We start from the raw sequence: 23,430 nt of genomic DNA on the forward strand, positions 1-23,430 counted from the left end.
AAAAAGAATACACCATTATTTAATACTCTAATTTCATAAGTAATGAAATTATTGAACCTAATATTTTAAACGCACGCCTTATGACGGTTGCTATGGTAAACAAGCAACATTTTTATTTTTATGTTAATTGGGAAGACGTTTGGCCGCTACCTCGCCTGATGGTAAGTGATGACGCGGCCTACGATGAAGCACGTCTGCTCATAAGCAATCTATTCACTCGGGCTTTGAAGACACCCAGGTCATACCCATCATATTTGTATCGAATAGTAGAGCAACCGATTTCCTCTGCGTACAGCAAGCATACCTTTACAAATAGTGTTTCTGCACGTGACATAAAGGTATACTATAAATAAACTATATCAGTCGCGCTCCCGACAAAGCAGACTAAGTGGGTCACAGGAGTTGTCCTACACCTATGTGCATAGTATACATACATTTATATGTATATAGGTACTGGGTTTAGGGCAAATGCACGTATTTCACTGTCAATACAAAATGCATCGTTCGCCCTACAATCTGTAAATAGTTTTGGTGAATTGTGACTTTGTGCACATTCTTGTGAGAATGAGAATAAATGGTACGATTTCAATGTGTGGTTTAAGTTAGCAAGTGTTTCGTTAGTGTTCTTTTAAGACAAAAGTTTTAAGACATGATTTACATTAAGTATACATCTTTCTACGCATTTGGTACAAGTTGAAAGTCAACAGGGTGATAAACCATAACCATGTATGGTTTAAATTTTCAATAAGTAAACATTTTTGCTATGGTAGTGTCCCAACAAAAACTGTTATCTTAACCTGTTGCATGCCGTACGTAGATTTACGCGAGACACAATGTTTTTGCTATAGTATCTCATATACCAGCAGATAAGAGGTTAAAATCAGTCTTTTAACAAAATATGCAGTTTCATCTTACCTCCTTCTCAGCTTGCGACTTGGCGGTCTCTCCATGTATCTTGTCCCTTAGAGCCACCAGCTCCAGCGGCCAGCTAGACACCTCAGCATCAGGGTCGGAGAGTAGAACCTGGGAGAAGATGAATCAATAAGTTGTATATACTAAGTATTAAGTTGGTATATACACAGTGTTATAAATTAACTTGTCTCGCGTATTGAAGAGTTGCTTTCTCTACAATGTTGTTATTGTTATCATACAGTACAGACATATTCTTTACGACGATATAAGTCATTGCATAATATGTCTCTTGATTACATTGCATCATGTTGAACTGTTTTGTATGTAAGTGCGAAAAAGGGTCAAACTTTGAAGAACATACTGAAGCACAAAACAAAAAGAGATTAACCAAAATCAGACCGATTGTATATGGTCTTATTAACCACCACGCTAGATAACCATATACACAGACTTTTACACATAACAGCGCGATCTTAATACATGTAAACAACAACAAACTTACAAATAAATCTCCCATAATATCCCTAGAACTTCGCACAATGTAAAATCCGTAGTAAGCAGACGAAGCAATCACAAGTCACAATAAATCACATGTACATGTAAATAATAAAATATTCCAAGAATATCACTCGATATGAGACTGCACCCGCACAAGGAACATACACTACTGGATCAGTGCCACTCTTGACCCCTTATCACACAGATTGATAGCCAAACACTACTTGTCTAAACAAAAGGAGTATAATGATGTTTTCAACTCATTACTTAACGATTTAATTCCTTTATTCGTTCCTATATTTAATATTGTTTGTTTAACTTATTAGTTAATGGTATTGAAGTAAATTACACCGATCAACGAGATAATTAAGCCGGTATATGTTTAGTGTTCCGTACAAAGGGTGCATTCTCTAATATTAAAACCAGACGCTAAGTTAGTCACGTCTGCTTGTTTGTGGAATTTGTTTTTGTTTAGCATTTGTTTGTTGAGAAGTTTATTACGAATACATTAGTATTTAGAGGAGATATTTTAACCAGAAGTTACCTAAATAGCTTGAACAAGCATTCTAAATTTAAGTGACAATGATAATACCTACATTACGATAATAATTATCATTAGTAACATTATCATAATGAAGCTAAATCAAATTAGCTGAACCTACATATGAGAACTCATAAATTTATTCAAACCAAACATGGCCAAAAATCTTTTCATAAATAAATAAACCAAGTACAAACTTCTCATCAGATCGTTGACCCACTTAAGTATTCCCTTAAGAAAAAAGTGTAGAGTTTGGAGACAGCGTGGAGCTAAAAATGAGGTCAGAGACGCGAAAAATGTCGCCTATACTTCCATAGTCTGGAAACATGCCAGGGACGGATTGACAATATTTGTAAATGGCGATGAACTGCAGACGATGACTGTACTTGCGCGAATATTTATAGATCGAGTGAGTAATTTTTTCACTTCTTTTATTTTTGTTTCTAATGCGAGTAATACTGTTGCGTCGCTATGCTGATTTTTATAAATAATAATATAAGACGATCTTTTAATATCAGTTCCTTAAACCTATAACGAAAACTTGTGTTAAATTAAAGATGCTTTCCACCTAGGTTAGCACTGGTGGAACGGACTCAAGTAAGATATGTTTTTTTTTATATGGAAAGATGCGTGCTATCGATGTGTGCTGTGGATGGCTTACATACTATCGATACACTGCTTACTCGAGCTGAACATTTTATTCACACCGCTACATAGCTTATTATCAGTGGAAACGGTCACATAGTTTCACAGCTTAGCTATTATATCCTCGCAGTATAGCTACATAGCACATCTCTGGTGGAAAAGCACCCTACGCCTTCTAAGCTTTTTTTCTCTACGAGCTAACAATTCATAGTGAAGAATAGAAGTGGAAATTTACAGATTCTTTTTTTTTATTCTCTCAAACAGAAGAAATATACTGAATGTTTATTTATGAGAGAGTATGTGGTATAAATCAATGAGAATTAGGTCAAGACGTCGGTGAAGTATTCATAAGACGTCACTCATCCCATAAACACCTGCCAGTATCGCGTAAGCTCATACTTTATTTGTAAGAAATTACATTAGTTTTTCAGTACAATCTCAAAGTCTTAGATTGTGTCTGATGTTTGACAAAAGACTAACATTCAACAGTAACCTCTACCTATACCTTCAAATCGAAATGCACTGTATATTTTAAAACATATTTATTTACCAACGTTCCAAAACTTATTTGAAAATCAAATAACGAAACAATACAAGAATTGGATTTGAACTGGCGACCTCTCAAATACCAGTAAGGCGCCGACGTCGGCGGGAAACCAAGTTAAATCTGGACTGGAAGTCGGGAATTGGCAAAGAAAAATATAGAACGTCTAACTATTCGGGATATTACCACTCATTTACTGTTTACGAGCTGCAAATTATAAAGTTCAGTTTATTGTTGAAACCATATTGTGTATTTTATCTAATATGTAGTCTATTTAATCTCTAAAGAATCGCCTGTAAGATCCTCTATTGTAGTAACTATCACACTTTTATAGGCAGTGCATATGCATGTATTAAAAAATTATAACAAAATAGAAATACTATCGGCTGTCCAGACTCCAGATAATATTACACAATACTGCCAAAACGCAAACTATAAAACAGACTAGGAAGTTTTTGTTTTTGATAGATTGGATAAAAAAAACAGATACCACAAGGTTTCTAAAAAACCCAATATGATAAATGAAACTGTGTTCTGTTTAGACTCTATTACAGACAGACAGGCAGACTGAAAAACAAGAGAACCAGCAGTGTTTTCTTTAAGCAGTTACCCTGCGCTTTAGTATCTAGACTAAACACATGTTTTTTTTTTTGTGAAATATAAAAATATATATAACTTACACGTCTCTTGTAAAATGGTAAATGATTACGATCAGGCATTTCACATTATAAACAGTTCGAACACACACAAAAATTAACTCAAACTATTAATAACTGCAATGTCATAAACCACTATCTCACAGTATCTTGGAAAACACTAATAGATGTCATTGTCCTTCAATCCACAAAAAATAAGGAAACAAAAATCACATCACAAAGGAAAATATAACACTTTCACTTGGGATAAAGGATAATATTGCTTGTTTATTTATTTTTTAACAAGATAACCTCAAGGGGGAAGTGTGTTCCCTCCAAGTGGTGAGCCTTGGTCTATTCGAGCGATAGGCCACGCCGCCTAGTGCGTCGGCCGCGTATTTATTAATGGAGTACCGAGATGGCACCAGGCCAATACTTGGACACACAGGGCAGCTACATACTCGTACTACGAGTTACTACGGAACATTGCAAATAAAAGCAGTTTCATCGATAAGTAACTGGATTGATGATACACAGATGTGTTCACTAAAATGCGATTGAAAACAATATCTAAATCGATATATCAGTCGTAAAATATAACGAAGATACACAAGATGGTTTCTCCGAGGGAATAGTCAGTGGATAAACCAAGGTAACAGTGTTAATTTTTTTTATACACTACGCTAATATTCGTGGTCGTCTTTTTGACTGCAAAAGCGCAATAAAATTTCGATTTCTAGGACTATAACATGACTGCGGACTGCCTAGCGAGTTAATGGGGCTCCGGCTCGAAAAGCAGGAGTAGGAACGGGGTGATTTTTAGTCAGTAAGAGTCTAACACTCCCTCTCACCTCGCCCAAGGCGGGAGAAGTCATTGGCTGATTTTCCGTCCTTAAAAAATGACTATAAAATGAGCTGAAATATTATAACAATACACCACACCAACACCAAACCGAAAGCTGTGTAACCCAAATAAATAAGATTTTCGGAAGAAATTCGAAGTGTTTAACAAGATAACCCAAATGACTTTTGAGAAAGTCTTTGTGCCCATTCAGTACGGAATATATAGGTTAAGTGAATCAGTGGAATACTCCAGTTAGTTTAGGACTCCATAAAATATTTATGTGTATTTTAGTTAGTGAATTTGTAATAAACGTCAGCGTTCATATACCTATTTACATTTTATGTAAACGTATTTGTGTCAAAGTATTGTGTAAGAGAATCGTTTGAATGGAATCGTAGAACGAACTATTTACAAAATATTAATATTATATACATTATAGATATTTTTGTATTTAATTTCCTCGTGGGTCAATTAGACACAACATTTTTGGCTTAAAAACTTATTATAAGCACTAAGCAAGCTAGCTTTTATAAATACAACTTTAAAAGCTTAGGCATAAGGTACAAAATTAGATTTTATCGTTCATTTTAATATTAGAGCTCAAATATCGGCGGCCAACTGTCTGCTAACAGTGCCAACATAATCATATCTAAATTATAAGCAGCCGCTACATTGACTCATTGCTAGAAGAAATGCTACTGCGAGGGGGGAGGGAGGTATAGAAGAATAAGCTTTTTCACACACGACGGCGTATTGTAAGCGTGCATTACGTACTTAGGGTGAGGGCAAAACGTTAAGGTTACTGTCATTACGATATCACTTCGTCGCCACATTAAACTTCTTATAAATTGCATAAACTAGTGAATTGAATGAATATGAAAATCAATCATTAATCTTAAATCTTTGTAAGTTTGTGTGTTTATGTGAATGTTTGTTACACAACCACGTCAAAACGACTGAAAGGATCGCGTTGAAATTTGGAACAGCGATAGATGATAGTCTAGAATAACACATAGCCTTCTTTTATCCGACGGGAACGCGGTTAAAAGCTAATATTGAAATACATTCGCTTAAACTAGTAACTAACGTCCCCATAAGCACTAATACGCTTGCAATACGCCGTCGTGAGCGAACAAACTAAGATAACAATAAGACATACCTGCAGCTGCTCCTGCAGATGGTTGACCACCTCCTGCCTGACCTGATCCCTGACCTCATCGAGCCTGGCTTCCAGTTGCACCTCCATCTTCTACCGTGATGACGTCACGCGCCGTTTAGTCACACACGAGCGTGTTAGTGGCATTCCAAGCATGCAGGAGAGAGACAGAATGAGTTATAATAAGTGGTTGAATAACAACTGAGGTGTAGTGGGTATGGTCTATCACCGAATGAAAGTTGAGTTTAGATGTATGGGTTGTGTGGGTTTAGAAAGTAATATGAATTGGTTTTTGTAACAGTGTGTAAAGAGAAGATGTTTTTAAATCTTGATTAGGACTATCAGGAGTTGTTCTTTATTAAGTTAACTTCAAAACTGTTATCTACAACTACCGTAAGATCGGGTTTATAGGACTAATGAAAAAATAATATTTCTTTTGGATTTTTTGTTCTATTGAAAGAAGAATTTGGGTTAAAGTTTCCCTAACTGGCTATAGTAACCCGAACTTACCGGTACCTAGATTTCATTTAAAAAAATGATAATTTATAGATACAACCAGTAAGGTAGCTTATAAATTTATCTATTTTTAATGGCTATATAGATATATTCTTAATTGGACATGACAACCCCATTGATACTGTGAGGTCAATAATTAGAAATCCTATTACTGGTTTTCATCCACCCTACATTTGCTATTCAACCTTATAAGTAACAAAATGTGCTATAGAAAATTAGACCTTTTTGCTTTGTACATAGAAGTGATATTAAATTGTGATATTTACAATATTTTAATGTGCTTTAAGGCCACATTTCAGTGTCTCATTCTTTCGATTAGACTCAGGACTATATCTTTGGAGATAGTATAATAACCTGTATATTAACCCAAAATAAGGTTCAGAATTCAATGAATCAGAATTAATGAATATAGAAATTTTTATGCCATTGAATTTTGATTAATATAGTCCCGATCATAAGGTCTATTTTACAATATCAAGAAGGAAAGATTGAACAGCCACAGGAGAGATTACCTCAGGCTACCGTAAGCTTGGACGTCTTTCCCCTGCATGCGGTTATATACACAACATTGTATTAGTAAAACAAATATGTCGGCGTACTTAAGCACTGCCTATTCAGATAGTAGGCCTATATAAAGGTTCTTATACAAAAGTTTAAATCAAACTGCTAGCGACATCTATCGCTAAGGATCAGAAACATTTCATCAAGAATAATATTTTAAGGTTTTGTTTAAAGATTTCTGTCGTATTGAGTTATTAAAGCAACAAATAGGTAAAAGTTAGGTTCACAACATCAAATATAACGGGGACACACTGCACGACATTCAGTGACGGATACGTACATACGTCACGCACATAAACCTACCCTGACCGCTTAATCGATTTCCGACTTTATTACAGAAGAAATAAGGTAGAAAATCTAATGAAGTTTGTCAGATTGGGGTAGGTTCATGTGCGGTCGTATGTACAGATATTAGCAGATAGGTCTAACCTTCTCCAGCTCGAGGTCAATGTCCTGTTGGTAGAGAGACACGTTCGTCTCCGTGTTCTCCGCTGTTTGTATGTGTGCTTTCAGTTGGGTTATCTGAAAAGTCCATAAAAAATCATTTAGACCTAATTCAGAATTTGAATTCCATGTTATCATAAGATCATAAGAGTCATGTTTCAGCACGAATGGGCCAAAGTGATACACTGCCTCACGGAAATCCGACGTGAAACAACGCCTATGTTACGTTAAGCCATGTGAGTTCAGTTATGAAAAGGCCAATGTCCCTCTCCTGCCCACAAAGGTCGGTAGCGCCCTAATGCACCTCCGGTATAGCGAGTGTCTATAGGCAACGCTGATTGCTTTCCACAAAGTGACTTTCTACCCCATAAAAATCCTCATCTATCTTTTTGCAAGAAATATAGGAATGTACCTGTTCATCCAGAGACGCGATAGCCTCCCTGTGCGTAGCTTGCAGCTCGTTCACGTAGGCGACGTGCTCCGCCTTCATCTCGTCTATTTGTTGCTCATACTTCTTGCTTAAATGCTTCAACGACTGCTCCAGTTGAGTCGACTGTGAAATAATATCATAAAAATGTAAGCAGAGTAAAAATTTGACTGCCTCGTTGGTCGAGTGGTCGCAAGTGCGTCAAGGGGTCTCGGGTTCGATTGCCGGGCAAAGTACTACTGGGCTTTAATCGGTTTTTTTGAAAACTTTCTCAATAGTAGCATGGAGTCTGGGATTGTGCCAGTATATAGCAGTAGGCTCATTACAAGGGACTTATAACACAAATGGTGAAAAGTGGGTGGACATTGTACAGCAGCATTACGTGCCGTAATGTGTCTACCCCTTCGGGGATAAAAGGCGTGACGTTGACATGAGTAATAAGTCTATTATTAATATAGACATTGTATACCCTGAGCTTAATTTTGATGTTAAACTTGAAACATGTGCGTTCTTTTAGTAAATGCACAAGGTTTCTTTAAAGTACACGTTTCATAAAATTTTATTAGAGAAGGCAAAGTCAAAGCCTTGTTAATTACTTTAGCATTATGAAATTACACATTTTTATGTCACTGTTTTGTCTAAGTTTAAAAAACCTGGTGTTACCTCTAAGCTGAGTGAGGTAAGCTGAGCACTGCGCGTGCGGCGGCGCGCGTGGTCGCCGGCGGCGTCCGTGGGCGCGTCCAGCGACGTCGCCGACCCACACGGCGACACGCACGCCTTGTCGCGCCACACCTCCTCCGAGTAGCTAACACATTTACACACATATCAATATAATAATATTATAAATTATGGTACAATTTTTGTTTCGATATCTCTAATGGTTAGTCGTTTTAAAAATAGAATGAACAATATTATTGCTATCTTTCATGAAAAACAGGAAAATCTTAAGTGTATTTATAAATCTCAGTAATAAGTAATGTACAAGTTAAATAATTATAACCAATTAAACTAATTTATGCAATTCATTATATAATGAACTTTAAAAATGAGTTAATTGCAGACAACAATGGAACAAAGAAAATAGAAATAAAATGCATAATTAGTAAGGTTTAGTACTCACCTTCGCTGAGGCCTTGGTAGCGAACAAAGATAGCATATAATTAGTATTTCATGGTGACCTTGTTTTAGTACCATCGTACACGTCAACTACGCTATAAATACTTAATCTAAGTCTAGCCCATTAAATATGCCCTGAATGTCAAGGATACTTTCATGTGAACTTGCCATTTGAAATTGTGTAATGTTATATTTTTATTAACCCTAGACGTAATTTGAACTATTTATATAAATGAAATAATATATTATAAACTCACCTTCGTTCCATATCAGAACATTTCTTTTCAAAATAAGTCCTCAAGTTCTCCATTTCTTTCTCATGTTTGATGTCCAACTCCTGCCTCAGGGCCTCGATGTCTGCATTACCAGCCTTCACCGAGGCCAGCAGTTCCCTCAGCCGCCGCGTCTCCACCGTGTACGCTTGCTTGTCGCTCTGCAGCTGAGCTTCCAACTCCTTGATCTCGGTATCATTATCTATCCTTATCTTACCTATTTCATCACACAGTACTTGAATTAAACTCTCCCTTAGCTTATTCCTCAAGTTCTCCTCTATATAACTATCAAACTTATTTATTATCGTCGTCAATTTCTCCTCGAAACCAGTCTGAAATTCATCCGACGCGTCCGACATCCGCAAATCAGACTTTGAATAATTAATTACTATCTCTTCTCTATCCATATCTTTCTCCCCGTTAGAACTCTGCAGCGAGGATCCTCCACTCATGACAGCGGAGTAGAACTTAGTGCTGTCATCTTTGAGCAAGCTCTGGTACTTAATAAAGTCTGAGAGCTGAGCTTTAACTGTGTCATGATCGGAGTGAGATCTCTCCCCAACAATGTGCTGCAGATTCTGCACTTCATTAGTCAAGTGTTCATTCTCATGCCTAAGGTCATCTCGTTCGCGAACCGAACGCTGTAATGAGATGGTCAGTTCTTCAATTAATTCGTCACGCTGCGTTATAGCGTCTTCCAAGTGCACAAGCTGAAAGGACAGAAAGCGTTGAATACATAACACATTCACATGGAAGCACAGTAAGCAAACATCTATGAAAGTGTATTTCAATGTAACCCATCTTAAATGAATGGAATGGTAAAAGAAACAACAAATAAAGTGTGCAAAATCGAAGATGCTGAAATAGAAACCATTCATTTCTGTTCTGTTGTACTTACAGAAAACATGGCAGTTACAAAAAGTAAATAACAACATTTGTAAATAAAACATCCATACCAATCAAAATGACAACTTAATGTCAGATCATCAATACAGAAAATAGATTGCATGCATAAAACCTACTTGGAAGTTCAACTACACTTACAAGTTTATGCTGGCATGTAAATCATGTTTACATCTATAAATATAGCACACTGGAGCAAAGCTAATAAACATTTCAGTGCACAGTATAATGTTATAATATTATTAAGTTAATCTTTCCTGTTTTATAATATATAAAGGCCACCAACAGTAAATTCAATAAATCATTTATTTAAAACAAAGTTTTAAAACAAAAACTTAAACCAAGTTTCATTCCAGGTCAAAATTATACATGGACATAGTATTTAGAAATGTTTTCATAGAACAAGAAGTGAACATTATAGAATGTTAGTACATAGCATGCCATTGGAGTGAGAAGCAGTATAAGGAAGCATATAAGAGTGAAACAAAGACACACACAGAAGCAAAACCCATGTATTAGTACAAGTACCTTCACATGATATTCTTCACATATTGTCTTATAATCTGTCATTGTACTAAAAGACATTGTTTCTTCCGGAAGCATAGATTTTGGCATAGAACTTTCCTCTGGTTTATCAAACACCTTTTCTTTCATTTCATCTTCAACGGTAATCTCTTCCACTAGCAAGTCAGCCTCAATTTTATCACTTGATAGACTTTGTTTGTCTGGTGACATTTGTAATGAGTTGTCAGTGGAAAGACTCACTTGTTCAGCAGACAGTGGTAATGTTTTATCACTGGACAAACTTTCTTTCTCCGGTGACAGTTGTAGAGACTTATCTGGTGATGGCTCTTTAGATGCTCCTTGGTCATCAAAGACCTCTTCCACTTTGAGACTGTCTCCAGCACCAACAAGGAATGGAGATAACAAGTTTGGGAATACAGGAATTGGTTCATCATTAGAGTCTATAACAGTCCCTCCTTCAGGTGGTGGACCGAATATGATTTTAGCAGATGGGAAAGGAAATTTTGGGACCCCTTGACCTCTAATATCAAGTTTTATTATCTCCTCAGATCCTGAACTCACTTTCTCAGGTGAATCTATCTTGTCAGAAACATCAGCAGAATCATGTTGAGATACATCTGATTTGTGGCCAGATTGTTCATTTAGAGAGTCTAGATAATTGTCACTTCTAGGAGATAAGTTTGGTGTATCATGTTTACTTAATGGCACATTTTGATCTGACATCTGTGATTTCTCATGAGTATCCTTAGATAAATCTGATGACAATGCCAAATTAACAGGACTTTCTTCACTCAAAAGATGGATATCAGACACAGCATTAACATCTAGTGGCAAGGATAAACTCACTTTGCTGGGATCTTGAGTGCTTGGGTTGTCACTAACAGGTGAGTGTGGCACAGGGAAATTCAAGGAACTATTTTTAGTAGCCTTCTCTTGCTCGGGCTCAACTCTGAGAAGGTCCTGTGTTCTACTTGCGTGATCAGAATCTGTAGAGTACTCAATTTTGGAGGGAATATGTTCTGATATAGACTCAGTCTTGCTTTCTTGGCCATCATGTGAAATTGTGTTTTCTTCAGTGGTTTCGGTGGGTTGTATATCTGTCTCTGTGTCGTTAGTAACACTTCCTACGGTGGGTATCTGTTGTGAATGCACGACATCCGGAAGTATGTTCTAAAAATAAAGAAAAAATATAAATAAACGTTGTTAAAATTGGTCAAAGGTAGAAGGAAAATTATAAGTAGTAAGTACTATCTTTCTGAATGAAAGAGCTGGTAAAAGAATTACAAACACTATTAGACAGCAGGTAAATTTAAATGAGACAGGTAAGGTGCTGCAGCTATGCATCTCTAAACTATTTTTAACGAATTATAAATATCTCGTAGTGAGATTGATTTCTAAGTGAGTTTGTTTTAATCAACGTACCTTTATTTCAGATGTATTCGGAGGAATCTGGTGGGGATCATCCATAATTTAATAAATTCATATTATTAAAATCAATCGAGTAATTCGTATAAAAGCCACCAAATTCGTTGTCAAGACGACGTTTCAGTCATTCAAACAAAATACAAACGCCATTTAAAAACTTACGTTTCGTTCGCTGTTTAGGAAAGTTTGACAGTCATTGAATTATTTCTGAAGATGATTAAATAATCATTATTCACCCAAATATTTTATTCAATATACCTTATTGAAATATATTGGTATTAAATTTTTTACACCTAATAAAATTCCAGTCTATTGAAGCCAAAAATGGGGTTTTATATTGACCATTAAAAATTGTACTTTTGACGTAACAAAACGCAACATCACGCTGGTTCTGCCAGCCGAAGGGATTCGCAGAACCAAAATAATGGAATTATTTAATGTTTACGTTATAATTTTATTAATATAAAAAACTACAGATTTTAGAGTAAACTAGTTCCGTTCTATTTTCTTGAGTTTACACTAGATAATCTCTGTAACTTTGATAGTAGGTAGGTAGAGAAAGCTGCTTCTCACTATCACAACACAACAAACAGTTGGTTAAAATTCTGATAGGCACTGTTAAGGTCCTACATTAACGGTTGGATAATAAATGAATAAACACATTGATAAAGTATTACATTTTATTTACTATTTACACATACACTTTAGGAAAAGCCGCTGTACAATCGCTATTATAAAATGCAACAACTTAATTTCGAATAAGGCCAATGTACGGTATGTGTGAACGAATAATACAATATTTTATAAATATTGCTCTGTATATTATTGTTATAAGTAGTAAAAATACACAAAACTATTCGACATACACACGCGAAACATAAGTCACGAAGCGATTTATAAATATTTGGCCCGTAGACGATGTCGCATGGCTTCTAACGAGCAAAAAAGTTAAATTCACTTAAAACACGGCACAATATAATAGAATAATATTAAATGCACGCTAAAAAATAATGAAGCCACAAGACAGCGACAAAGATTGAAAGTATTAGCAAAGGAACGACGTCTAGACATTTTAAAATGTATAAGTAAATATGATTTGAAATGTGCTATTGATTTTATAAACACTTTAAAATTAATGAGCATTCATAAACACATGCCAGATTGATGTTAATTCACACTGAAATTACTTTGTTAAACTCATGAATTCATTGCATTTGTGATAAATGCACCAATAAATAAGTGTAGGCACCCATTGTTCTCAGCACGAGCATCGACACCATTGAAACAAGTAAAAACAAAATTAATAGGTATAAATTACATGGCAATAAAAATTTATCAAAAGAAACAATAATTACATTCCTAATTAAAACACATTCAGATGTTATATAGCATGAATAAATAAATACCATTGTGCTATATTCAGTACTCAGTGTGAATTAAATCTTCATAAATGTTACTTAAACAACAAACTGTTACCTCGCATTCTATCTTGCTAAGTATAGAAAATATTCAATTCGTACATTCAAAAATATATTCTAAAACTTTTATTTAATTTTCTACAAGCCCTGTAATTTATAATTTAACAAAGCGTCTATTTTATTACATACTTTTTTCATTTTCTTATCATATAAGTCACGTAGGTATATACTTGGGCATCGCGTATCAGGAGAAATGAGGTTTTCCAATCAGTAGAACTTCTAATACATACGTTTATGTCTACGTCTGATAGCGAAACAAGTCTATACCGACCTCGGAACATTTATATCTAATTTTTTATTGTATTTCTATCTAACTATCGCGATAATTTATGTGATTAAACATAATTATGTCCAGACTTAGGTACTCACAACTAATATTACGTCACAGACAGCAGTCTAATAGACTAGTCATAATATATTTAATATATAATTTAGACATTATTGCTTGCTAAGTTAGTAGTGTTAAGTATTTGCGACGTGCTCCTTCATATTTAGACACCTACTTACAAAACAACTAAGTTTATAACATTGCATTTATTATTTCATCAATCAGTATCATTTTAAACTGCACTTAACTTTCCGATCTTATTACAACAGGAATCTAAAAAGTAAAGAAAATCAAGTAATCTTTCGAGACAGAAGCAGATTCTCAAAATCACACAATTTATGCGCAAAATATAATTTCTTGGCACATAGCTCCATAATGATAAGTACATAGTATACAAAAAATTACATCAAAATGTAACCACGGGTCAGCTGTCGAGTACAAAACGACATTACCTTCAACAATACAATGTAAAGATATATTTTCAATATAAATATATATTCTTTCATCTCATATACTTTGTAAAATGACTTTATATACTTATTTATTTGTAAAAGAAGACATTATAACTATTAATTCTAAGTGGTCATGTCTGACAGGCAGATTTGAAAACAAATATTGCAAAAGTGTGCATTTAAATCAATAATAATTAGATTAGTTTTAGAATTAAATAGAATACTTTTGTTTTAAAAAAGTTTCTAATAGCTTAATTTTTATTTTCAAATCTAGCTGCTGAAGCATGTGAAATGGAAGTTAGATTGCTAAAATGTTGAACAAACTGCGGGAGCATGCGAGGACTTGGCTTTCTTAACATTTACCAAAATCAAAGACACTGTTCTAACCTACAGAATAAAATATATTAGTCAAAATACATTGCTGTGAAATATATTAGAAAGTCTGGCTTCAAGCTCTCTGTGTTTTACAAGTTATAAAGCAACTAGAATAAGTTTCAAGATATTCATACATTATAATACTATGTATTTATTGTAGAGTGAACTATAGCCTAATCAGAAAGTAATCAATGATATCACATATCTTTCACTGTGTCTATACATACAATATAACAGTATTGATCTACGTTCTATGGGCTGTTGTAAATATGGCATTTTTATTGCTAGTATTGTCACGAAAAAGCCAGACTACGTCGAATCGTGATGAGAAATAATAATGGCTCAGTATACAGGGCCCCATGAAACATTTTTAGTACATGGTTAATAATTCGCTTTGGTAACAACCTTGATTTGTGTTAGCACATCTAAAATTCATTTGAAACTCCGAAAGGAACATGCGATGCCCAGGGCGTATTTTAAGAACACATTGTGTCATATTTAAGTTTACAACTATCATTTAACTTATTACGTATAATATTTACTAACTCTTACGAAAGTATGCAACCGATTTTTATTATAAGATAACACGACACAAGAGCTGTTAACATAACAGCTTGCATGACCTAATAGGTTTTTGTGAATTGTTCATTTGTAGTGCTCCATCTATTACGTAACAAGCAATTTTGTTTAATGCCCCTGTGTTGGTTATTTCAGAATAAATATTTATTGCGCTATCTAGTTTAACAGCAAGTTGTAATTTTGGCGACATTTAGAGACAATTTAACTGTTATAGACTATACTTGCTGTAAAAGGCGTTATATGTATCTCCAATTGGTCTTTACAAAAACCTTATCATAGCCCAATTTATAAGTTAAAGTCTACTTACATAATTGCAATATAGTAATAAATATTGGGAGTGTTACTGTTTATGAATGTTACTTTTGGCAAAAGCCATTTTAAATGATTTTTATAATGTACCCACTGTGCTTTCAACAATTAATTATGTGGTAAAACCCGAGTATTTGAGCTCATCACAACGTAATTGTGTTAATGAACACAAAGATCATTCAAATTCGACCTTTTTAGTAAAGGCAAAATATTGTAAGACACTACATGATACTTCACCAAAACCATTATTAACCCTGAATAAAGATTTCTAATAATTGTAGACATAAATAAAGGCAGGGGTACATTAACGGGATGAGGCACCACTTGGATCATCACTGATCACTTGAGATGTCCAGATTACAATGATGAGATATACTAAATAGTGTATAATGATGTGCAGGTGTTAATGTATCCCTGGTTTAACTCGAGTTGGTACTCCTTGGTGTACGCAGTGGTCGATGCTCGCTCGAAGCCTTGGTGCATGTTATGTACAAGTGCTTGCATGTGCTGCAGTCAGGTTTTATGCTGTTCAGGTTGATCCTCATCTTCGTCTTCTTCTTGTGCCATCAGTTGCCGCGCTAGTTGTAGTGCCTGGAATAAGAGTTCATTTTGAAAATAATGCTGTATTAACAAGAACTATATAACCCCTTCTAATATATGCACATATGTATTAATAAATAGTAATATTAAGAGATTATCTTCCCAGCATCATTTTAAATCAAATAGTCAACTAGAAGTTATGCACCACATAAACTTGAGTGCAGTTGATTATCACATAGCAAGATATGGCACACACATATGAGTAGGTCAAGAGATCACCTCACATAAATTAACCTCTAGTGTAACAGAATCTTAACGAGATGTGTGCAGCTTATCAGGCAATTTAGACATGAGTACAACACTTATAGCATCATGTGACCAACTGATCATGTAAGAATGTGAAACAGTTTATGATAGAACATGTTTCTAGACATGAAACAACTAGATGCCAGCAGGTCAAGCTAAACCTATATATCAAAATTATTTAATACATTTTCAACTTAATTATATTGCACTAAAAACTGTTTTTTTATTACTGAATGTGCAAAACAACCAAATGCTTTACAAATGTGTAGTAAAATGATGAAAATTGACGATAAAATGAAATAACTGACAAGCAATCTCATAACAACAGCTATCAAGATAATAAAAATAAATTTTTATTTGAACACAAATAGCTAATTATATGGAATACTGATGATACAAATCAATGACATAATTTAGATAATTTTACTTTGAATACAGATAATGCTGCATTAGCATGCTAACTTATCATGGCAATGTTTATGGCTGCATATCCAATCAGATAGCTTGTATTGCTCGCTATCTAATGTCTCCTGTAATAACTAGACAGTTAACTAATGCCATTTTGTTCAATATTTTTGTAATATATTCATCAAGTCACAAGACTTCATTGGTCAATATGGACCTATAATATGGAGATGGCCTGATTGAGATTAACCAGTTGAAAGTCCAGGCTGCAGCAAGAAATAAAAAGATTTTCTTTTTATATTGAGAGCAGCTTTTAACTCTTTCTAAATCTATATCTTCATTACATTTCAAATAGCCTACGGCCTACCTCATATTTCAGCTTTCATTTCACATTATGACTGAAAAATTTTGGTAGTTTAAATATAAAAGTACCTACTTTTTAACTATGAAATATTAAAAACTGAACACTGAAAACTTATTGGAAATATTGCCTTCATCATATAATTGCATGGACATGGACAGTTATAATCTGATTAGGTATAATATTAGAAATGAGCAGTAAAGTAATAGGATTTAATTCTATCAGTGTTTGTTTAGAAGACTAGTTCAGTTTAACTTTGTGAACTAGCAATGTTTACAAAATGATAGCAATATGTATTGCTTATTTCTGAAGATCTATTTCAGTACTTTTTGCTTACTGAAGATAATAGATTGTTTGTTATCACAGCAATATGTACTGTAAAGTTCAGTAATTAATGCATAATTTACTTTGCATGTTGCCATTTGCACAGTTCACGACTGGCATACAAATTAGCATTCACAATAGCATACTTCTATGTATGGAAAGCAATATAATAATTACCCATGGCAATAGGTTTTATTATAACACATCTTATTCCACAGTATATAAATGAAGTTCGATAATTGATTCTGAATAATGTATGAGACAAATATGTGTCAATTATAATCTGATGAATTTGCAGTGTATATCAACTGAATCACCTGTTCCAGCAAATGCATACAAATTCCGATATTATTGTAATACTGTAAAGGATGATCTAATCGCCAGTTCACACCCACAATATGTTCTATAGTAACTACTCACTTGGAACTCATTGTAGTGCATTTTCCGCTTCTTTTCAAACTCAATTCTCTTTCGGCGTTCCTCCTCAGGTTCCTCCATGTCCTCGTCACTGGCAGACGCTTCGGCTTCCACACACTTTGGCGGCTTATTCATACTCGCCGCTAGTTTGGCGGCCAATATATTAGCGTCTAATTCGTCAGTCGGCACCAAGTCACCGTCCACGGCTTCTGAATAAGGAGTCTTAGGCTCGTCCACTTTCATATGACCATAATCCTTGTTCGCCGGATGAAATGTTTCCATAATATTCATCTCGTCGAATCTTTGCTCTTTCGTTCGCTTGCTAGTTGATGGCGCCCCTGAAGCCGCCGTATCCTGTCCGTCAACACTTCTTGAGGTCTTCAATATGCCCTTAGAGGGCTTTTTCTGTAAATTTTGTGCCATTGTGATAATTTTACATTGACATTTTCTGATTCTTGGGTTGGAATTTATCACTGAATCGTTTTATTTTTTCTGTATGACAAGAGAACAAATTCTACCACAATTTCATGACAGTTGACAGCCGTTTATACAAGTGTTGCAAGTTTTAGAAATCACAAAAACTACATTAGTAAGATATGAGGTATATTATGATTATGATTTGGTTTCTAATTTCTTAATTTCTTTTTTAAATGTGTTCCCTTGTGTTTCGCCTTTCTTTATATTGTAAAATATAATAAATAATAAAGTACTTCTAATACATTAGTTTTAAACAGTTTTCAGTCTTGTTTAGTGTATCTAAACATAAAAGTTACCACGTCAATGTCAACGTCAAAGAAAGAAACATTGCAGTAGACGTCAATGTCATAATATTGAGTTGCTTGATTCATCCCCGATTATTCCTTCAAGTTTTTTCTAATATTAAATTAAATAAGTCTTCTAAACCAATAAAATAGACCGAAGTTGCTATCTCCTAGTCTTCTGTAATCAATAAATGTAAATATCACATTGGATCTACTCAAAACATAGTTAAAAATTACGAAAATGGTTGAAGACTCCAGTTTGAATTCCAACAAATCAAAGGTAAACAAGCAATAAAACACCCTTGATGACTTCATTTTCTAGGCTTTTCGAGAACCATTGTTATGATAATAAACAGAAATGCCTTAGTGCCCTTATTAGTAAAGGTATAAGAAATATTAAGGTAATACTTTTAATTATTTTTTACAGACGAAGACAACACGCCCTAAGGCGGTGTACTTGTGGACGGAGGCCGATGTACAGAAATGGTTGAGAAGACACTGCAGTGATTATTACAATCTGTACTGGGAGAAATTCCACGAGGTAATTACCTGTAGATGGCACCTATTATTATTTCTATTTTATCTAGACACGGCAGTGTGTCCGCCAAGTTCGAGCAAAAAAACCGACACACCGGCCGTGGGTTATATTACACGAACCATTTCGGGCCAAGTTCGACCCACCTATAACTCAAAATCTATTTTATCTACGCATATGAAATTTCTAGTATCTATCGAGATCTACTTACTTATCTAAAATACAAAATTTCATTAATGTACCTATTGTACATCTTGAGATATTGACGTCAGAAAATCGCTATTTTTACTATACACTCACTGACTGACTCACTCACTCACTCATCAAAAACCTAGACCACTTCCAATGGTCGTATTGACTTGAAATTTGGCATGGAGGTAGGTCTTTAGGTCAAGGTAAAGGAAAAAATCTGAAAATGGCCAAGTGTGAGTCGGTTTTAAAAATAATGAAGGTGTAAATTCATACCCCTAAGGAAGTAAAACAAAAACTTATCTATATCTTCCAATGGTCGTACCGACCTAAAATTCGTTACGAAGGTTTGTATTTAGTCAAAGTAAAGTAAAATAAGAAAAAAATAAAATAAACCTTACAAAAATAAATGAAATCCCACCCAAAACATAAATGTGAAAGGATGCCAAGTTCGATAATATTGGAATGCTTCGCCTATAAAAGAAGTGAGATCTAAATAAGTACCAAGTTCCATACACAGACCTCAGTTAAAAATGATATAACTTGGCAAGTTTTAATAGAAAATTATATACTTGACTCATTGCGTTTAGTAGGTTTATAACAAAGTGTGTGAAAACTTGCCAACTTGTTATATCATTTTTAACTGAGGTCTGTGTATGGAACTTGGTACTTATTTAGATCTCACTTCTTTTATAGGCGAAGCATTCCAATATTATCGAACTTGGCATCCTTTCACATTTATGTTTTGGGTGGTTCTATTTAACACTAGCTACTTCCGCACGGTTTCACTTGCTGTGCTCGGTTTCTATTGATCATAGCGTGATGATTTATAGCCTATAACCTTCCTCGATAAATGCGTTATCCAACACATTTTAGGGAACAGAGAGTAAAGTTCCCTAAGCAAAGGAGGATCCTCCGACCAGGCGAGGTGATCATGCCTGGCGGGCTTTCTGCCCAACTGTTGTTCGTTGGGATTTTCTATCCGTGTTATTTCGCATGTAAACTTCATATGTGCGATGCAGGATATTTGTGACGTCATCCATTGATTTGCTCGTCGATAGTCTATGTGCGACTTCTGTCATCTGTCACTTGTCAATGTGTCGCCACAAATTCAAAATTCAAAAAGAATTATTCAAATGGGACCAGTAGTTCATGAGTTAATCGCGTTCAAACAAACAAACTCTTCAGTTTTATAATATTAGTATAGATTCTACACATTCTAGTAAATTACTTAGCTGTAAAAAAATATAAATTATATAATAAGGTGCATTTATCGAATTGGGTTAGCCTGTAATGGTAAATGTTTATAGATAAATAAATAAATAAATAAATAAGTATTGTTAGGAGAAACTTATCAAAAATGTACTTAAATCTTTATCATAAGATGAGTCACACCTGTTATCATTATATCATAAACTGCATACAACATTTCTTTATTGAAACAACTATCTATTCTTGTACTTAATAAAATATAAATACAAACAATTTCAGCATGATATAACAGGCAGAGCTCTAGTCAGAATTAATGACAACACACTGCTGCGCATGGGCATCATGAACAAGGAACACCGTGAAGCAATATGGAGAGAGATACTCAAGTTGAGGTTGAAGGCTGACATCGTGGAGATCAGAGACTTGGAGAGGAGACACAACTACTTCAACTACGATTTGTGACAAAAGGACACTTGTGACAGTGACGGAATTGAATGGAAGGACCGTTACCCATTACTCAAGAAATACTATAAAAACTATAACATATACAATAAACGCAGTGCTATAGCTCATCTATACCGTGCCTTACTCATCATATTGAGAATAGCTAATAGAAGAATTATAAATAATAGATGAATTATTGTTGCTAGTGTAAAAAATAATCCTACTATATTAGTAGATTTTAATAATCAGTTGCTCATTTAATTATTGTACTTTGTATCAGATTTTTAAATTAATAATAATTAGTACACTTGTTACTTGAACACTTGGAAACAAATTTAGTATATTGAAATGTATAAGATTCAATGTTAACATTTTAAAGTAATATAAAAGAGGCTATAATTTACACGGCTACTTAAATATTGCAGGAGTATAACTCCGTTTTGCCTTGTAAATCCGTCGCTATTTTAGATAGATAAGAAGCTCAATCAAATATTTATTTAAGAATACTGACAATGATGCTGATCCTGAATGTTTTGTTGCTGTAATTTCTTGGCAATAAGTAGTCTGATAATGTTTAAGTTTGGATGTAAGTAGGTATGTAAAATTTATTCCAGTGTTTCAAGACTTTTATTAGATAATATCCAAACTGAAACATGTACTTATTACTTACGTCTTTTGTAAAAGATGTTATGTAATATCGTAAATATAGAATATTATCGAATCCCTATTTGCTTGATGCTTCATTAAAATGAGTGCTAAATAATACAATAAAATAAATGGTACAATGAATACGATTTATATGTAGTCTATTATAGTGTAAGTATTGTGATTTTAAAATAAAAGATTTATAGTTTCTTACATGTTTACTTTCTTTTAACAGATTTAAAGTATATTTGTGTTTCTTTTTTTATGGAAGGTATAAGCTGGTAAACGATCAGACGGATCACCTGATGGTAGGCAATCGCCGCCGCCTATGGACATCCGGAACACCACTGGTGTTATAAGTAAAGGCCTTTTGTGAGTTCGTGTCCCAATCAGGATTAGGGAGATTTGAAAGGGGGTAATTTGGCCTCCGGTAACCTCACTCACGCAACGCAAGCGTTGTTTCACGTCTTAAGGCCATGGAAACACTCCAGTCGAGCCCACCCATTCGTGCCGAAGCATGGCTCTCCTACACTTTTATCAGAGTGTAGGTAAACAAAGCTAGATTTCATAATCCTCTTTAGCGGTGATCGTGTACTTGCAACCACAATTACCGCGAATTGGGTTTGATTACTTGCCAGTTTCGAATGGAGTACAAAATGAAACTACCGAATGACTTTATTTCAGATTTTCAATAAGATATTAGTCACAACACAGTGCAGCAACAAAATGAAACCTAAATATATAAGTAGGTAGCGTTATTTTAGAATGTATATAGCTGCAGTGGCCCAGTGACAGACAGATGAAGATACAGTGTAGTCAACAATTATTAGGTTGTCGACCCAGTGCCCAGTCCGCGGCACAGCACTTGCATAACGCTAAGTATTCTCTAATATAAATACATCGCATGCATCGATCTCATTGTCGTGCCAGATATTATGCGGTGCAAGTTACAAGAGATATGAGTGCAAAGTAATACCTATGTATAGGTATGTTTTGGAATATGGTCAATTGATAGCAGTAGGTATTGGTCCAGTGACTGGCAGACCATGTAACATGTCACGACCTCGATTCCTGCACAGAACGTTCTTGTCTTACTTATTCACTATATGAAAATAAATCACATACCTACCTACATATTAAAATATGTAATAGGATGAGTTACCGGGTTGTTCAATGCTATTTTATTCGCTTCAAATTGCAACGATACATTTAGAGGACTCAGACGTGAGTCCTTTTTAATAGACTATTAGACGGTATCTATATGTCCCTATTGTTCGGACTGAAAGCTGTTGAATTAAGGATGATCGCTGAAAGCTGTTGAATTAAGCCGAGCACGCACCAGCGCCGATTGTCTTTCGCTAGTTGGTCGCGCACCAGACGCGTAGACGCTCCAAAATAGCTGTTTTAATGACCCTTCTTTGTTTATAATTCTTCCTGTACCCTCGTAGAGACAGGTCTATTATGAGAGCGGCCACATTAGACTGTAATAAATAGGTATAACACTGGAATGTGCGTCGCTGATCGCGTCTCACGACGCCTATAATGCGATTATTTTATAATGAAACAACGGATAGCTACGATACCTACTAATAAACTTATTATAATATCAATATTACACTTAGGTGATCTTAATTATAGCCTTAGGTGATTCGGAGTTTTTGGAGTTTCCCATGCAAAGTGTTATTTTTATACTTATGGTACCTTCCAGATACAGATTTGGGTCAATTTCCAAAACGGGCGCATTCATGTGATCACTCTGGCGCTTTTCAGATATAGATATTTAATGGTAATTATGTATCTCATTGA

At 34.7% G+C, this 23,430-nt stretch overlaps 3 protein-coding genes across 11 annotated transcripts in view; 1 reads left to right on the forward strand and 2 right to left on the reverse strand.

Annotated features, from left to right (window-relative positions):
• Positions 1-12,124, reverse strand: part of LOC118272101 (pericentrin) — a 62,900-nt gene extending 50,776 nt beyond the window's left edge. For 4 of the 9 annotated variants that reach the window (XM_035588436.2, XM_035588437.2, XM_035588433.2 and 1 more), the window contains exons 1-9: positions 11,962-12,124; positions 10,543-11,709; positions 9,097-9,821; positions 8,844-8,855; positions 8,387-8,528; positions 7,709-7,849; positions 7,282-7,374; positions 5,779-5,868; positions 916-1,023 (exon numbers count right to left, since the gene is read on the reverse strand). In XM_035588436.2, the coding sequence (XP_035444329.2) occupies positions 916-1,023; positions 5,779-5,868; positions 7,282-7,374; positions 7,709-7,849; positions 8,387-8,528; positions 8,844-8,855; positions 9,097-9,821; positions 10,543-11,709; positions 11,962-12,006 (2,523 nt within the window). In that variant the 5' untranslated portion in view covers positions 12,007-12,124. Of the gene's footprint in view, positions 1-915; positions 1,024-5,778; positions 5,869-7,281; positions 7,375-7,708; positions 7,850-8,386; positions 8,529-8,843; positions 8,856-9,096; positions 9,822-10,009; positions 10,034-10,542; positions 11,710-11,961 lie in introns of those variants that run through there. The other 5 variants (XM_035588438.2, XM_035588435.2, XM_035588439.2 and 2 more) reach the window with 5 other exon arrangements.
• Positions 12,125-12,630: 506 nt separating this feature from the next.
• LOC118271738 (protein phosphatase inhibitor 2) lies at positions 12,631-18,388 on the reverse strand. Its single transcript, XM_035587910.2, has 2 exons — positions 17,842-18,388; positions 12,631-16,076 (listed from the first exon to the last, which is right to left on the reverse strand). The coding sequence occupies exons 1-2, from the start codon at positions 18,259-18,261 to the stop codon at positions 15,999-16,001; spliced, it is 498 nt and encodes a 165-aa protein (XP_035443803.1). The 5' UTR covers positions 18,262-18,388; the 3' UTR covers positions 12,631-15,998.
• Positions 18,389-18,647: 259 nt separating this feature from the next.
• LOC118272086 (protein aveugle) lies at positions 18,648-21,837 on the forward strand. Its single transcript, XM_035588414.2, has 3 exons — positions 18,648-18,879; positions 19,027-19,140; positions 20,815-21,837. Exons 1-3 carry the CDS (start codon positions 18,841-18,843, stop codon positions 20,995-20,997), a joined length of 336 nt encoding a protein of 111 aa, XP_035444307.1. The 5' UTR covers positions 18,648-18,840; the 3' UTR covers positions 20,998-21,837.
• The last annotated feature ends 1,593 nt before the right edge of the window (positions 21,838-23,430 follow it).

This window comes from Spodoptera frugiperda, chromosome 5 (genome assembly GCF_023101765.2).
Source record: "Spodoptera frugiperda isolate SF20-4 chromosome 5, AGI-APGP_CSIRO_Sfru_2.0, whole genome shotgun sequence".
NCBI classification, from domain to species: domain Eukaryota; kingdom Metazoa; phylum Arthropoda; class Insecta; order Lepidoptera; family Noctuidae; genus Spodoptera; species Spodoptera frugiperda.

Bases quoted from the DNA above. Each gene is read 5' to 3' on its own strand.
- LOC118271738 (XM_035587910.2), bottom strand. From the start codon at position 18,261: ATGGCACAAAATTTACAGAAAAAGCCCTCTAAGGGCATATTGAAGACC. The intron at 16,077-17,841 runs GTGAGTAGTTAC...CTCTTATTCCAG, and splicing joins TGCACTACAATGAGTTCCAA to GCACTACAACTAGCGCGGCA.
- LOC118272086 (XM_035588414.2), top strand. From the start codon at position 18,841: ATGGTTGAAGACTCCAGTTTGAATTCCAACAAATCAAAG. The intron at 18,880-19,026 runs GTAAACAAGCAA...TATTTTTTACAG, and splicing joins TGAATTCCAACAAATCAAAG to ACGAAGACAACACGCCCTAA. The intron at 19,141-20,814 runs GTAATTACCTGT...AAACAATTTCAG, and splicing joins ACTGGGAGAAATTCCACGAG to CATGATATAACAGGCAGAGC.